Genomic DNA, 16,289 nt, shown 5'->3' on the forward strand with positions numbered 1-16,289 from the left:
CAGAATGACATACAGTGATTACTAAATCTGTTTAATGTGGCCATACACGACACACATGTGCGTTCGATCTGTATAAAATCGTTTCGCCATACACGACATACAAATCCATATTGCGTTCGTTCTTGAAACAGTGAATATGTGAGACAAGCAAACGGAAAATTGTTCGCCCGCGATCTTCCTATTCGGCGACACGAGAGTAACGAGATTTTGTGTGCACACAGCGCCATACACGACATACATGTGTGCACACCGATCGTAAAAAATCAAACATCCATCCACACCATCGAACATGGATTAGTATGCGCACAAGCCCATACATGAGTAATAGCCCTGACAGACGACAGCGCTAATATTCATTAGCGGGCTTAATTTACATTTACTTGCGCATTTGACCCATGTTAATGCAAGTTTGTAATGCACAAGAATTTCACGCATTTAGCTGAATTTACTAAATTTGAGTTGGCAACACTGCTCAAAAATCGGCCATTTTTTTGCTTTTTTTTGACAGATATCGTTTGAAGTCTGCCGGCTCCTTTGCGTATACAGCATCAGAGGTAAGCAGTTTTATATTGCTAATTAAATTATGTGCAGCTATGTGTATTAACAAAAACAAATTTGAATATTTTTAGATGGCAGAAAATATACAACTGTAAGAACACCGTGGTAACATGCACCAAGTTTTAAGATGATCTGATGCAAATACGGCTTTGTATTGACGTTCTGTTCGTTCGGCATGAGGTAAGTCTTCAATTACATAACGATAATTTGGCAGGACTTTGGTGATAATGAACGGTCCTCTGAATCGTGGTTCTAATTTACGTGATGTACCGGAACTTATTGGTTCGTTTGTAGTCAATACGAGATCACCTTCGCTGTACGTCTTCGGTTGATTCTAGTTGTTGTAGGTCGGTGTCGTTTATCAGGTCATCATCATCGTCTTGAAGTGCCTGCATAAGTTGATTCTGCAGGATGTCTCGTGGCACGTACCCATAAAGTAGCCGGAATGGTGTACAACCTGTGGTTTTATTCGGGATGGTATTAATGCTCCATTGTATTTGACGTAATTTGTCGTCCTGTCGTCTTACGTCATCAGTAGAAGGTAATAATAGGACGACGCGGTTAGCTCGTTCAGCGTGTCCGTTAGCGCGTAGCGTTGAGAATATATTTGACGATGTTTTCATTGCAAAACTTTTGGAACGCTTTTGAAGTGAAGGCCGTTCCTCCTTCCGACCGATACGTTCAGGCATTCTCAGATAGCTCGTGATCTCTAGCAATACCGCGATTACATGGTTTGTTGCGGTACTCTTGACTGCTCGTAGGATTGTGAGTTTGGTAAATGAATCTACAATTACCAATACATGCTCGTTGCGTTTTGAACTTTTTGGGAACGGACCCAAATGATCAATGTGTACTGTCGTAAACGGTATTGGTTTAACGTTGTCGTAGTGATAACGACCCTCACGTCGTCCACCAGGAGTTTTATTTAAAGCACAACCCACACATGAGTTGATATAGCTCTTTACGTAATTGCGCATTCCAGGAAACCAGAAGAGATTGAGAATTCGTTTTATTGTTTTGTCAACGCCCATATGACCGGCCTTATCGTGGCATTCGTGGAGTATTCGGAACATTAACTGCTTCGGAACAACCCATAGTAGTCTGTTGTCGTATTTTCGATATAAGCGTTCCAGTTCAACAACGTAGTCGGGATATTCGGGTTTCACCTCATTCTGTATTTCCATAACGCTGTTTCTTATTGTCTCGTCTTGTAGCTGAACACTAAACAACCAATCTGCATTGTCGATAATTATCTTGGAGATTTTGAGATCAGCGGTATATACTTCGTGTGCCTCTTCGTCCGTGCACCTTACGAATGCATCGACATGGGCCATACGAGCTCCTGGTCGATGTTGAATTTCAATGTCGAATTCTTGGATTGTCAACCACCATGCGTGGTATGAGCTCTCGTTTCTCCATCGTTGTTCGTAAAGCGTTGCAATCGGTGATAACTTTGATCTTCTTTCCGTATACGTAGTATTTGAATCTTTCCAATTATTCCACAATCGCTAATGCTTCGAGTTCAAAGCTATGGAAACGTTTTTCGTTGTCTGTAGTTGAGCGACTAAAGTATGAGATCGGGTATAGTTTTCCATTCTCACCTTGCTACAGAACGCTTGCAAGGCCGATAGAGCTTTCGTCTGTATGTAGTTCGTGTTCGGCTTCGATGCGGTAGTTGACCATGGTTGGTTTCGATGATAATGCGGTTTTGAGTTCGTTGAATGTTGACTCTTGCTGTTGTCCTCATGCGAATGCGGTGTCTTTGCGTAGCAATTTGCGTAATGGCTCAGAAATAATGGAATAACCAGCGACGAATTTTCGGAAGTAGCCACTGAGACGTAAGAAATTGGATACTTCAGTGGCATTTCTCGGCTGTGGAAAGTTTACGATAGCGTTGGTTTTGACGTTGCCCGGACTGATGCCTTCAGGAGTTAGCTGATGTCCAAAAAACGTTATTGTTTGCGTGAACAACTCACATTTGTTCAATGTGAGTCCATAGGTGCGTAGTACTTGGAGAATACGATAAAGCTTTGTATACATTTCGTCGAAAGAATTGCTGCCAATTAGGATGTCATACATATAATGCAGCATGTCGCCCGTCTCCCCTCGTATTTGGATTTCTGCCATGAGTCTATTAAACGCAGCTGGTGCATTCTTTATACCAAACGGCATGCGTTTGAACTCATATAGGCCGTCCGTTGTGATAAAAGCAGTGTATTTCGGACTATCGGGTGCCATTTCGATCTGATAGTAGCCACTATTCAAATCGAGTGACGAAAAGTATCGGAAACGTTTTGGTTCATGTAACCGTTCTTCAATATTCGGGACTGGAAAATTTTCTTTCTTTGTCATCTTATTAATTCGTCGGTAATCGATACATAACCGATCACTTCCATTCTGCTTCTTGACTAAGACCACGGGACTTGCGTATTCGGATATCGATTTCGTGATATCACGCTCAAGTAATTCTTCAATCAACTTGTTGACGATATCACGCTTCGGTTTTGGGATGCTTTGGCGCTTGAAATATGGTGCGATTGCTCTCAAGTTCGATGCTAGCTCGAACTGCATCAGTTTTGCCAATATCTTTCAGCCCACTGGAGAAAACATCGGCATAGCTTGCCAGAAGACTTTGCATCTTATTTCGTTCTGCTTCATTGCTGAAATTGGACATTAGTTTGGAAGTTTCCGAATATTGTGCGACCATTTTCAACTTTCAGTGTAATGTTTGCATTGATGATAACATCTTGACCTATTAAAACGTCTTGTTCTAGTAACTCGTCATCAGCGATATAGGCTTGCGTCCCGATGTTGATTCCGTCGATGGTAATGTCTATGGAATAGCCTCCGTGAACCTACGCACCCTCCGCAAATGCCTTTTACTTGTAAGCAGCATTTGACGGCTTTATCGTCGATGCGTTTGGCTACTGACCTACGAATGATGCTGCATTGGCTGCCGGTGTCGATGATATACCTGAAATAATCCTCGATGGCGTCTCTCATCTGTTTCATTGTTGTAAACTTCATTGCTGAAATGCTTTGTTGGAGTTCTCTATGCTTTAATCCAGCTCTTGCATAGCGTATAATGGCTGCCTCACTCAGTTTGTAACGTATACCCAGTGCCGCCACTCGAAAACAATATTCTTTTATGATTTATTTTGGCTTCCACGTTGCATTGGCCATCACGAAATGAGTTTCCGCCTCGTCTCGGTCTGAACCAAATTCGTGTCGTAGCGCATTAGCAAAATTTTTCCAAGTTGTGTAATGTGGGTGATGCATCCAACCACATACGTGCAACTCCTCTTAGTCGTGTATAAATAGCCAAACAATAAAAATTTCTCGTCCCATCTATATGCTTCAACTACTCGATCGACTCTGTCAGTAAATTGCTCTACCGTAAGGCTTGCGTTATTCGTTGGCAGGGTATTTGCAATTTCTTTTACTGACGTGTGTCGCATATTCCCGTTCGCAGAAATTATTCCGTTGCTTTGAATGCATGTTGTAACGTTGTTGTTAGTTGCTACCGTGCTGTCGTCGTTCGTTGAAATAGCGTCAGTGGCGTGACTTTGAACGCCTGCGCCGCCGTTGACTGCGACTGCACAATCGTTGCAAGCTGCGTTTTGTACCGTTTGTACCTCTTGTGTGCTGGCTATACCAGTGCCGTTATTTTGTGCTTGTAGTAGCGGTACCATTATTTCGCGTAACTGCTTCATCTCCTGCTGCAGTTGTGCCACCGTTGATATCTCGGATGACTCCTCCGTAAAGTTGATTTCTTGGATGTCCACCTCGTCGGACTCCTCATATGCGCTATGACGTTGCAACAACTGATCTCGCGTGCCAGTCGTCGCTAATTGCCTTTCCCGTAGCAACCTCTTTAGTTGTTCCACCTTCAAATCACTAATTTTCGCCATCGTATCGTTTTTATGTATCGTTTATATATGTATATCTGCAGGTGCCTGTAGCCCTTCACCAACGCACATGTACGTACATATATAGGTAGGCGTGTAGGTTTATCATCCCACTTCTGAACTGTGAGAACACCGTACTCGCGTATACTCGTTATAGTTGACAATCAAACAATTAAAATATAGAACTTTATTAAAATATATGAAAATATGACAGTTTATGCATTTTTTATAAAACGTTCTCAAACACTGCGTACTGGCTTTTCTACGTTGTTCACTCGCTGACGGTTGCTTTCGCTTACACAACTCATAGTTTGCTATCCATTTTTCCAATATTCTTAACTTTTTCGCACAGTTTTTTCACATTACAATCAATTATTGCTTTTAATTTCGCTCTATTATCTTTTAACGTAGTTAATAATAAACGAATTTTTTCGTTAAATTTATATTGATTTTCCAAAAATACCAAAATTTCTATTAATAATTTATTTTGCTCGTTTTTATTTAACTTTTTTTTTTAATAAATAAACAAATTTTACTATCAGCTGCCTAAATGTATAAGTCTGCCGCCTGTCACCATAAAATTTCAATGCGCATTAGCGTTGCTTATAGCCCTGACAGACGACAGCGCTAATATTCATTAGCGGGCTTAATTTATATTTACTTGCGCATTTGACCCATGTTAATGCACGTTTGTAATGCACAAGAATTCCGTGCATTTAGCTGAATTTACTAAATTTGAGTAGGCAACATTGCTCAAAAATGGCTAGTTTCTGCTATTGTTTGACAGATGTCGCTTGAAATCTGCCGCCTTGTTTGTGTTTACAGCTTCAGAGGTAAACACTTTTTATATTGCTAATTAAATTATGTGCAAGTATATTAACAAAAACAAATTTTTATATTTTTAGATAACAGAAAATAAACAACGCACAGTTTGCTATCCATTTTTCCAATATTCTTAACTTTTCGCACACTTTTTCCGCATAACAATCAATTATTGCTATTAATTTCACTCTATTATCTTTTAACGTAGTTAATAATAAACGATTTTTTTCGTTAAACTTATATCGATTTTCCAAAAATACCAAAATTTATATTAATAATTTATTTTATTCATTTGTTTTTCACTTTTTTTTTTAATAAATAAACAAATTTCACTCTCAGCTGTCTAAATGCGCAAGTCTGCCGTCTGTCACCATAAAATTTCAATGCGCATTAGCGTTGCTTAAAGCGAATTAATTTTGCTCGTCTGTCAGGGCTATTAGAATGGGAGAAAGCACAAGTAAGAGAGAGAAAAACTATCGACTATCAAGCCTATCGAAAAATTACTATGTTAAAAGAGAAAAGGCGAAACACAATTTTTCAAGAAGATGAATTAAAACAGAAGCAGCGAAAAACGAATTATTTGATAAATGTTTTAAGTCTTTTAAATTTACCCATATTTTAACTAAAACATTTTTTATTGCAGATTAACTAGCCGAGAAGGACTCGTAAATGAGTACATTAATTTCTTCGGAGATTGCTCCGTTACATGCGAATATAATCCGTGCTAAGTTTGATTTTGATCGGTCATTGTTTCGTGATTAATTTCGGGGAATGTTTACTTTAGTATCCCATTTTGAAGAGGTTTTGCGCAAAGGGAGAGGGCGCTGGGGGCTTGCTACTCCCCTCATTTGAAAGGTAATGAATGGAGCTTTTGAATAATAGCACCCTTCCTCCCCTAGGACCACGGGGGCTCTAGGGCAGCCTCCTGAAAATGGTGTAAAATCGTAGTTTTTCCATACAATTTTCACTAATTATTATAAAATGTATGTATTTTTACGCATAGAGTGACTCTATATTTAGTATTTTTATTATTTGAATGAATTAAAGTGGAAATCCATTTTATTTAAATAATAAAAACACTGAAAATTAAAAATTGTATATGTATCGGTAATACCAAGATAACCCAACCAGCCATTTATACAAGACCCCGAAAAGTGGGCAATATATTTCGTCCATATAACGAAAATTTTGAATAAACCTCTTCAAACCTCTTTGCGCAAAACCTCTTCAAAATAGGATACTAAAGTAAACATTCCCCAGTGCAACAAAAACTTCAAAAGAAGAGAGCCATTGTTTGAGCAAACATGAAAATGTGCGTTTTTGCTTACTTATATCTAAATAACAAATTAACATTTAACAATTTACATTTGAACCAAAGTTTAATTCATTGGCTATCCGTGCTATATAAATTTAAAAAAATTCGTGCACGCATTTAAGAGGAATAAGCAGTGAAAATGAGATACTAAAATAAACCCAACCCTTAATTTGTTTTCCGGTTTATAAATAGTAATTTTGTTTGGCATTCTTCGTTTACTAAATACTTCTATTATTGGTATCGCACAACAAAATTTTTTCAAGACTACGCTCGCTCTTAGAGGATCACTTTTTAATGGAGAATGGTGTGGCGAAGAAATTCCTGCTTACGCCAACGAACCTATTGAATAATCGAGAAAAAATGATTGAAGTAAGTTTACTAAAAACGGCTGTACTTAATAAAATCATGAAATTACTTTTTACATTTGCAGCTACTTGGTGGTTATACCTACATACATATAATCAAACCGCTGCCTTTGATACTGTGCGTGATGAGAGAAACTTTGCTATTTCTCCTATGACATCGAGATGGAACAGTTGGTAGATTTGAAAACAACGTAGAAGGACAAGGCATCGCTGGGTTAGTGTTTAAGAACATACAAACGGCCTATATCGATATACGACCGGAACTGTGCAAGCATATCGTGCCATCTTGTGATCTTTCTGCATTCATAAATTTGATGCCCAGGAGTCTTGCAGTATACACAATTTTTTTGTGAAGCTGTATAAAATGTATGTATTCGCTGTGGCTGCATTTGATTATTCCATTTAGCTGGTTTTCTGTCTCGTTTTGTCTAGAGCTTGATATTGATGCTCGAGAAAACGGAAGATATCATTTTTTTATGTTTTGCTCGTATAAACGTAGACTTTCTTTGTCTAGTTTTCACTTGCGCTTTCTCCATTTGCTGTCGGTTGATCAAGTAGTCTGTCTACTTGTGCTGAAAATTGTAGCCTTCTATTCTTATATCTTTCCTTGAGAATTTGCCAAGCGGCTTTACAATTCGTTTCTGTTACTGGTAGATGTTGAATTAATCTGCTAGCTTCTCCACCTAACGATGTTTTCAATCGGAACACCTTTTCAACTTCGGTAAAGTACGTCGAATCATGCACTAAACTTTTTAAAAGATCGCGGAATGACGACCATTATGTCATTTCAAAATAAAACATCGGAATTTCAATGCCCTGCAGTTTTATATTCGAACACATTGTTTGTGTTGTATTATATTTGTTTAATTTCTCCGTTATTCTTGCGGTGATAATTTTATATTCTTCCTCTATTTGTTCCTCATTACAGTCTTCAAATTATATTTCAAGCTTGATTTTGAATTCTCTCATTTGCTGGAGAGAATCGAATGCATTTTCTTGAATTTCATCAATTGTATTTTTTAGCTTTTTTGTTCGACGTTGATATTTTCTTTCAATGCTAGAAGTAGGGTTAGATGTATCGACCTGATTAGCTTGTGGCATAGATCCTATTTGCCACTTGCTGCTTACTGCTGAAAGACCTTCGGCAGTACTTTGAATTTTTAAATTCTGAATAGAATTTTCCATTGTTTGCATTACATGCTCGTAGTAATTCTTCGCAATGTATTCTTCTGCTTCGTGACTTTTCTTAGCCATAATTTTGTTATGAATTTCAAATTTTCTAAAAGTTTGCTTTATTACAGTTGATTTTTGTTGATATTACGATTTTACGAAAAGCTATACATATATACTATATATACATATATGAAATAAATATATGTATATATATACATATATGTATATGTACTTTTAAAAATGCGGATAGTCTTTGCTATTCCGGCGTACATTTACCTTTATTTTGCTAAGTAATGCTCTTTTTCTTTTTAGAGTCTTATAAGACTTGCACTTAAGCTATTTATTTTAAGCTCTGATTCGCCAATACATTTCTTAATTCTAATCTCTTAACTAGGTATATACTAAATATGTATATATATAAATGTGTATGCTTAGTGTACATATGTGTAAATATGTATTTTATTTTTATTGCATGCTTCATATGCCAACGCATTGATATTTTACAATTCTTTACGCACACTTGATATTTTCTTATCGGTTGCTGCTTGGGTGTATTAATATTTGGAATATTTATGTTTTGTAAAATTTATGTATATTCTAATTTATGAGTTTTTCTTCGATAGGCAATGATTTTTTTCATTTTTATGAGCAAACTTCATATTACAATTCTGCTGCTTACCATTCTACTTGACATTTAGTGGACTGTATATACTTTTTGCCTTACTTATTGTTTACAAGAGTATTAATGTCTTTGTGTCAAAAATATAATGTGCTATATATAATTCAATTTATGAACAAGCAGAAAGAGTAATTGCAAATCAGTTTAAATTTGCAGCAAAAAGCAGAGATTTTTAAAAAAATCGATCAAGGCATTAATGGAAAATGATTGGCGTTAGATTCCAATGTATTTAAAGCGACCATCTCAAAAAAAAAAAAAAACAAAAAAACGTTATGAAATTTTGGAGCAATGGCAAACACATATGGAATTGCAACCAAGGAAACTTTACGTAAATCGGAATATCCCGTTCTTGATAAAGACCGCGCAATTGTGCAATGAGTGGTTTAATTTTAAAGGCAAGCTCGAATTCGCCAAATTGAATCCTGGAAAACAATTTCATGTAAGTGATGGACGGCTAGCAAATTTCAATAAAGGACACGGTATTCGCCACTTAAAAATTTCTGGGGAAATCCTCTCAAGCAACAAGTCAGAAATAACACCGTTTATCCATAATGTGCGGCAAAAGTCAATGAAATGAAAATTTCCGATAAAACATTAGTCGCGGCAAATGAAAAGACGGCATAAGTTAAAAACATTGATAATTGGTAAATCCGCAAACCCCCGTTGTTTCAAAGTGTTTGAAAACCTATTGGAATATGGTAACTCGCAAAAGTCTTGGATGAATTCAGAGCTATTCTTCCGCTAGTTCCATTATTCGTTTATTAAGCTGGTAAATTTATATTTTCAATCCCTTCAAATTTTTAGTTGTGCCAACATATTTTTCAGGTTTGTCAATTTTCTGTTGAAAATAATTTACCACCAAGGGCATTATTGCTGATTGACAACTGTACTGCACATTAACTTATAGACAAGTTATAGTCAGATGATAGAAGCATGCTTTTACCATCTAACGTGACAGCTTCTTTCCAGCTCATGGAAGTCTGCTCAAGTTATGATACCGGGCTAAACTGTCATGAACATTGTAGCACAAGAAAACGGTCCGGTTGAGAATATTTTGAAAGCACATTCAATTCGTGATGCCACCTTGCTGCTTAAATTAGCATGGCATGAATTGCCAAGAACTGTTCTTATAAAAGTTTGGAAAAATATAAAACAGTGAGACGATTTTTGGGCATTTAAATTAAAACACCCAACGTTTAGTATGAATAAGAATTACTATATAGCGGTTGTTTATTATATGGAGAAACTATTTAAATCTTTTTATAGTATTTTAAAACAACTGACTTTTGACCTTTCAATACCCAATTAAAGGATTTAAGCTTGTCAGCTCTCAATCATTAAAAGTTGTTAATCATTTTCCATTGAAAATAAAGCTATAATGCTTCAAACTACAAAAACAAAATTCATCAAATACCCTTAAATTTCACAAATTTATTTAATTTTCATTGTTTTACATTTTTTATAAGTGGTCTTGAACGATGCAACAAATCTCTCCGTCTACATATTTTTTGATAAGATTTCAATCGCTCGTTTCCAATTGCTGAACGTCAAAATCTCCTGAACTCGATCAACTGTCAACGTTCTGGAGGTTTTGACGTTTAGCAATTCCTCTCTCACTTCCAATGAGAGATGAGTTGGGGACCTATTTATCTCTGAACGATCGGTGCGCATTTTTGCAAATCTCTCACGTCACAGAGATTATAATTTTATAAAAAAAATTTAAGTGAAAACAAAAGCCCAAGGTTAAGTACAGTGAAAAAAAAATTTTACAAAAAGGAAATACATATATGTATAAGTATATATACACAAAGAACAACAACACAAAGTAAAAATTAAAAGTGCAGTCAACTAAAGCAGTGAAGTGTATTCAAATTGAAAAATGAATTTATAAAATAAAAAAACCTGAATACATCAAAAGTGGAAGAAAGCCATACAAAGTATTCAGAGCAGTGAAGTGCATAAAAATTTGCACAAGAAATTGAGAAAAATTAATACAAAAACAACAAAGCAATTCTAACTCTACTAATAAAATAAAACGGGCGCGAAACTTAATAAATATAAAACGACTTAGTATATACTAAATACAAATTAAACAAAAGTAAAAAGAACCATCAACACCAGAAATCGGAACGCCGGCCTAGGAAGGAATTACCACCCAGAGAAGCAAACAAAGGAAACACACTAATTTTCACTAAATTTTTATATATACATATATATTCAACTAAATAAATTATTATTAATTGCCTTTTAAACTTACCTCGCGTATACAAATACACACAACTCACAAAAAAAAACAATTCAAGTATTTATTTTCAAATTATTTTGGCAATACCGCTTCAGTAATGCGTTTCTGTAACTTTTCGTTATGCATAAACGAACGATATATCGAATTTACTAGTATAACGAAGTATAGTGTTTCTGTAAGTCTGGTGAAAAGCATTTTCGTTATTTCTTTCGTTATCATATCATTAAAAAAAATTGCAGTGATATTTTGCGCCAAAATGAAGATGAGCGAGGTAAGCTGGAAAAATTTTGATGTTTTGTTTATGTTTATATTGCTTAGATTATTTACAGAAAAAAGTAAGAAGTGGAAAAGTTACCAAACAACAAAAACAAAAATTTCTAGATTTATTGAAAAAACATAGAAATGTTGGTACCGGACAATTTGGTGGCCCAAACAGTGACAAAGCTGCTAATGCTGTATGGGCAACTCTCACAGCGGAATTAAATGCATGCGGAGGAGCATGTAAAACCGTTGAGCAGTGGAAAAAGGTTCGTTCAGTATATTATATATAAACATATGCATGTATGTACAATTGTGCGTAAAGAAGCAGCAGGCCGCAATTATTCGTTTCCAGAACGCTACTGGAAATCGTCCTGCCTCTGAAGGTCCAGCGCCGCTAGATGGTATGGACCTGCAAGTGCTAGACTTTTTCCCAACTGCACTTGTTGATGGCGATGGCGTTACTAAGGAGTCGGGGTTTCAAGAGGTAATATCTTCGTATAACAAAAAAAATTATTGAGTTTTAATCACAAAGTTTCATATTTAGATGAATCATGGAATCAAAAAACCTCAAATGCTGCACTGCCATCAACCAAACCCAATACAGTGCCATCGCCCACACCAGACAGAATGTGACAGACTGCCACTTTCTTCAGTGCATTTGAACAAGTGAAAACCACTCTTGCTGAGCAGGAACGCAAACGACAGGAGCAATTTGACCAGTTGCTGTCCGTGGCGAAGGACATTCGTGCCTCCGTGCAATCCATGGCCGCTTCGCTTAAACAATTATGCGAAAAATAATAAACAAAGCTTTTTTTATATTATATTTTATTTTTTTTTATTATTATTATTTAAAATGAGTTGTTGTTTTTTTGTTGAAATGAAATCCTTTTATATTAATTAATTTGTAATTTTTTTATAATTAAAATAATTAGTTAGTTAAAATAATTTCGTACTATATTAACCCGACATCTTCTGCCTTGATTTAGCACACAACAATTTTCACGATCCTCTTCCAAATTGTCAACTTCCATAGTGAAATTTGACGATACTTTTATGTCTGGAATTGGTAAAATTCTTTTTAATTTGATATTGTGCAAGGTTAAACACGCATTTATTATTGATCCAGCATATGCTGGTTTAAACAATACATCCCGTTCATGTGATAAGCACCCAAATACCTTTTTCAAAACTCCATTAAGCCTTTCAACACAATTCCGAGCCCGAATGTGGCAATCTTTGTAATTATTTTGCCCAATCGTCTGTGGATTTCGAAATGGTGTCATCAACCGTTGTTGCTGTGGATAGCCTGAATCACCAATAAGCGAACTTGAATCTACATCACTGGCGTTTTGCCTTTCCAAAAATTTTTTACATTGGCTGTTCTCCCAAATAATAGCATCATGGGTACTACCACCATAACGCGTGTTCCCAGACACTATGTTTAAATTGTAGTCACAAATAAGTTGCACATTTTTGGAAAAGTAGCCCAGTAAAGTAAAGTAGTAAGTTTAGGTAGCAGCATTCAACATCAGCGGCCGGCTTTCTAATTTTACCATGGCTGCAATCAATAGCACCAATGCACCCAGGAAAACCCGTAGATGAAAAAAATCTGTAAAAATATGAACACATATATGTACATACACAATATTTATTTACCTACACATATAGTGCTTTTCTTACGTTTGATTTATTTTGTTTTGTTCCTCTAAAGATGTTGGAAATTTAATATATTTACACATTAATTTCCTTCAATGATGTTTGTGACTTCTTTTACTGCACGACACACAACGGTCTTGCTTAATGAGCACACAAAATCTTGGCCAAGGTCTCTCAAATATGATCCTGTCGCATAGTAATGAAGTGCTGCAGTCATTCTGGGGAAACTTTAGCATACGATCCCACGATTTCAGGGTTAAAAGTGGTATGGTTGGATAGGGCTGATGCTCCAGATTAAGAAAATATATAATTGTTGCCGCCGCAATCTTATAGTTTCCGAGATATTTGCATTTAAAGTTGAAAATTTTGCAAATTTTATCTTGCAATTTCTCGATTGCTAGTAATTATTTAATTCATATTATGCCTTTTTTATGCACTTACACTTCACTACATTGTTTCTACATATTTTTTTTCCAGTAATTATTTAGTTATTTTCTTAAAATAAGCATTTTCTATTTTACACAATATTTATTCCATGCACAAAAACAAAAGTATTCCTTGTTGACAAATAATAAGTGTTGCCATAATTACACATTTATCAAACGAATAAAAATGAATATAAAAATTCAAACCAAGAGACAAATACCATCTGAAATAAATTTTCCATTGTAATAAAAAAAGTTTTAAGGCTTATATGTATATTTAATTGCATCTAATAATTTTACAAAAGGATCGTGATGATTATTTGCAATATTTTTTCTCGAAGTATATTCATTAATTAAATTAGAAAAATCTTCGCTATCATTGTAATTGTCCTTAATAAAAAAAAACGTTTAATTACTCGCCACTGGGACTCGATGCGTTGAGTATGCGTCCCGTCCTCCTCGGCAACGAACGGATTATCGGGGTCGCTGTGATTAACGCGTCGGTGCTCATACCCGTGACTGGCTAGATAGTCGTATGCCCTCCAGCAATCAGTACATATAATACTGCCTTTTGCCACGTGCTTCTCTATCAAAGGTATGAGCACCTCAGCAGACCTGACATTGCCGGGACATACCTCCAGCCTAAGGTCGTCACTCCCATCATCAACCATCCCAAGAACCCAGAGGCCCTCGACTCTCCGCCCTAAAATAAGAAAAGATATATTAATTACATAAAAAAAAATTATATTTTTATTATTACCTTTGTTGTATTTTCTCTTCCCAAATTTGCTTTCGTCTATTTGAACAGTTTTACCAGGGCCACCAATTTTACCTACCGCTACCTGATGGTCAACCTGGTATAATACTACAGCTTCGCGGCAGTAATTATACCAGTCACATATTGTAGCGCTAGATAAAACTGGTTCCCTGATAAAACTGTTTTCCCTCACTTCCGCATGTGACCAATGAGATGCATACGCATACATTAGATAAAATACCTGCGGAAGTGGAATTTTGACGTTTTCGAACCAGGTATCGCTCGACTTTGCCAACGCACTTCGGTTCCGACAACCCCCTTTCCGGCATCGGAACACCCCAACACTGCTACTTTTTTTTAACGACAGCGTCATTGGCATTTTATGCGTACGGCAAATTTTAGCTTTTAAAATCAAACCTTGTTCTTCGGCAAAGGAAATACATTTCTCTTTTGTGTCAAATGTTTGGAATATTTTTACAATATTCCACATTGACTTCACTTCCGCCGCTTTAAGCACATTGGTTCGCTTTATGCCACCTCGGCTCGTTGACGCTCCGACACAATCTATTTAAATACCTTAAGTTATATTTTTTTCAGTTTAAAACTTATATTACTTACCTGATGAATTTGCACGCACTCGCTTTATGCCACCTCGGCTCGTTGACGCTCCGACACAATCTATTTAAATACCTTAAGTTATATTTTTTTCAGTTTAAAACTTATGTTACTTACCTGATGAATTTGCACTAATTTTTTAAAATTCAACTTTTAATAATTATATATGTATTTATATATATTTTAAATTTTATGCTCTTTGAATTTGTATCCTGAATATATGGCTGCAACCAATCGCGGAATTCTAATGAAATAAATATGAAACTTATTTCAAAACGGGAAAAAAGGAACGGTACCTTGTTTAGTTGTAACAATACCGTTATAGAAAATGTAGTTTAAAAATGGGAAACGCGGAATTGATAACTGTGAAGATAATGACAAAACGGACAACAAAAAGAACGGTATCTTGTTTAGTTGTAACAATATCCGTTATAGAAAATGTAGTATAAAGAGGGAGATATACCCTATTTAACATAACTTTTAGATTACCTTTGTGCATTAGCAGCCTTCGGCCACGCTTAAAAAACCCTGGCCAATCCAACACCAGGGTAAACATTAGTCCATTCGCGACCCACTTCTTTCTGCATTGGCGGTCTTCGGCCGCGCTTCAAAAAAATAACCCTGGCCGATCCAACACCGGGGTGTATCAGGTTTTTTTTAAGTAAAACTCCTATTCGCGTTGGCGGCCTTCGGCCGTAGAAACAATGTATTGAGGTGTAAGTGCATAAAAAGTGCATAATATGACAAAAAATAATTACTAGCAATCGAGAAATTGCAAGATAAAATTTGCAAAATTTTCAACTTTAAATGCAAATATCTCGAAAACTATAAGTTTGCGGCGGCAACAATTATATATTTTCTTAATTTGGAGCATCAGCCCTATCCAACCATACCACTTTTAACCCTGAAATCGTGGGATCGTATACTAAAGCAGACCCGTCATTCTTAATGATTTTGGGACAAACGTACGCCTTTCGCCACTTTTCATATGAGGCTGACTTAGCTCTTGTAACAAGGCTATTGCGAGATCTTTTTTAAAACTTAAAAGCTCTTCTAAGCGAGCTTCCGGCAAATGAAATGGGTCAGTTGTATCCCTCAGATGTCGCCGATGAACGCGTAACATATTCCGTTGGTCCTCCAATAAGGCAAATAATGCAGCAGCTATCATAATTTGATTCACTAAGAAATTATAACATTGATAATAAATTTATACATTCAAAATATATATATAGTATATAAAATATTATTTGTACCTACGAATAAAAAAATAAGAGTAAACAAAACTTGTTTGCAGTAAACAAAACAAATACATATATTCGTGTACATTGACAGATGTTTATGCATTCATTTTAGTATTAGCTCATTTTCGATAACATCGATAACGACTCACCACAACCATAACGAAAGGTGATTTTTCTGAGTTACAGAAACACTTCAAAACAATTGTTCGTTATAGACCTTTCGTTACGCAAAAGTGATATTTCTTTTGATATCATGACGAAAAGTTACA

At 35.9% G+C, this 16,289-nt stretch overlaps 2 protein-coding genes, 1 long non-coding RNA gene and 1 pseudogene across 3 annotated transcripts; 2 read left to right on the top strand and 2 right to left on the bottom strand.

The window, feature by feature from the left end:
* The first annotated feature begins 513 nt into the window (after positions 1 to 513).
* On the top strand, positions 514 to 6,265 carry LOC120779461. Its single transcript, XR_005705662.1, has 3 exons — positions 514 to 554; positions 630 to 738; positions 5,932 to 6,265. It is a non-coding gene; the product is annotated as an uncharacterized LOC120779461 (long non-coding RNA).
* A 4,948-nt stretch (positions 6,266 to 11,213) lies between these two features.
* Positions 11,214 to 12,190, top strand: LOC120779460. Its single transcript, XM_040111723.1, has 4 exons — positions 11,214 to 11,336; positions 11,395 to 11,592; positions 11,679 to 11,810; positions 11,871 to 12,190. The coding sequence occupies exons 1-4, from the start codon at positions 11,322 to 11,324 to the stop codon at positions 11,994 to 11,996; spliced, it is 471 nt and encodes a 156-aa protein (XP_039967657.1). The 5' UTR covers positions 11,214 to 11,321; the 3' UTR covers positions 11,997 to 12,190.
* A 99-nt stretch (positions 12,191 to 12,289) lies between these two features.
* On the bottom strand, positions 12,290 to 16,145 carry LOC120779458 (annotated as a pseudogene).
* LOC120779459 lies at positions 13,706 to 14,410 on the bottom strand. The gene is made up of 2 exons (XM_040111722.1): positions 14,168 to 14,410; positions 13,706 to 14,110 (listed from the first exon to the last, which is right to left on the bottom strand). The coding sequence occupies exons 1-2, from the start codon at positions 14,391 to 14,393 to the stop codon at positions 13,761 to 13,763; spliced, it is 576 nt and encodes a 191-aa protein (XP_039967656.1). The 5' UTR covers positions 14,394 to 14,410; the 3' UTR covers positions 13,706 to 13,760.
* Positions 16,146 to 16,289: the final 144 nt, after the last annotated feature.

This window comes from Bactrocera tryoni, unplaced genomic scaffold (genome assembly GCF_016617805.1).
Source record: "Bactrocera tryoni isolate S06 unplaced genomic scaffold, CSIRO_BtryS06_freeze2 scaffold_11, whole genome shotgun sequence".
NCBI lineage: Eukaryota > Metazoa > Arthropoda > Insecta > Diptera > Tephritidae > Bactrocera > Bactrocera tryoni.

What these genes read in the sequence shown, in the direction of transcription:
- LOC120779459 (XM_040111722.1), bottom strand. Translation starts at nt 14,393, where the DNA reads ATGTATGCGTATGCATCTCATTGGTCACATGCGGAAGTGAGGGAAAAC. An exon ending in GAAGAGAAAATACAACAAAG is followed by an intron (nt 14,111 to 14,167) that starts GTAATAATAAAA and finishes TTCTTATTTTAG; the next exon opens with GGCGGAGAGTCGAGGGCCTC.
- LOC120779460 (XM_040111723.1), top strand. An exon ending in CCGTTGAGCAGTGGAAAAAG is followed by an intron (nt 11,593 to 11,678) that starts GTTCGTTCAGTA and finishes ATTCGTTTCCAG; the next exon opens with AACGCTACTGGAAATCGTCC. An exon ending in AGGAGTCGGGGTTTCAAGAG is followed by an intron (nt 11,811 to 11,870) that starts GTAATATCTTCG and finishes TTTCATATTTAG; the next exon opens with ATGAATCATGGAATCAAAAA.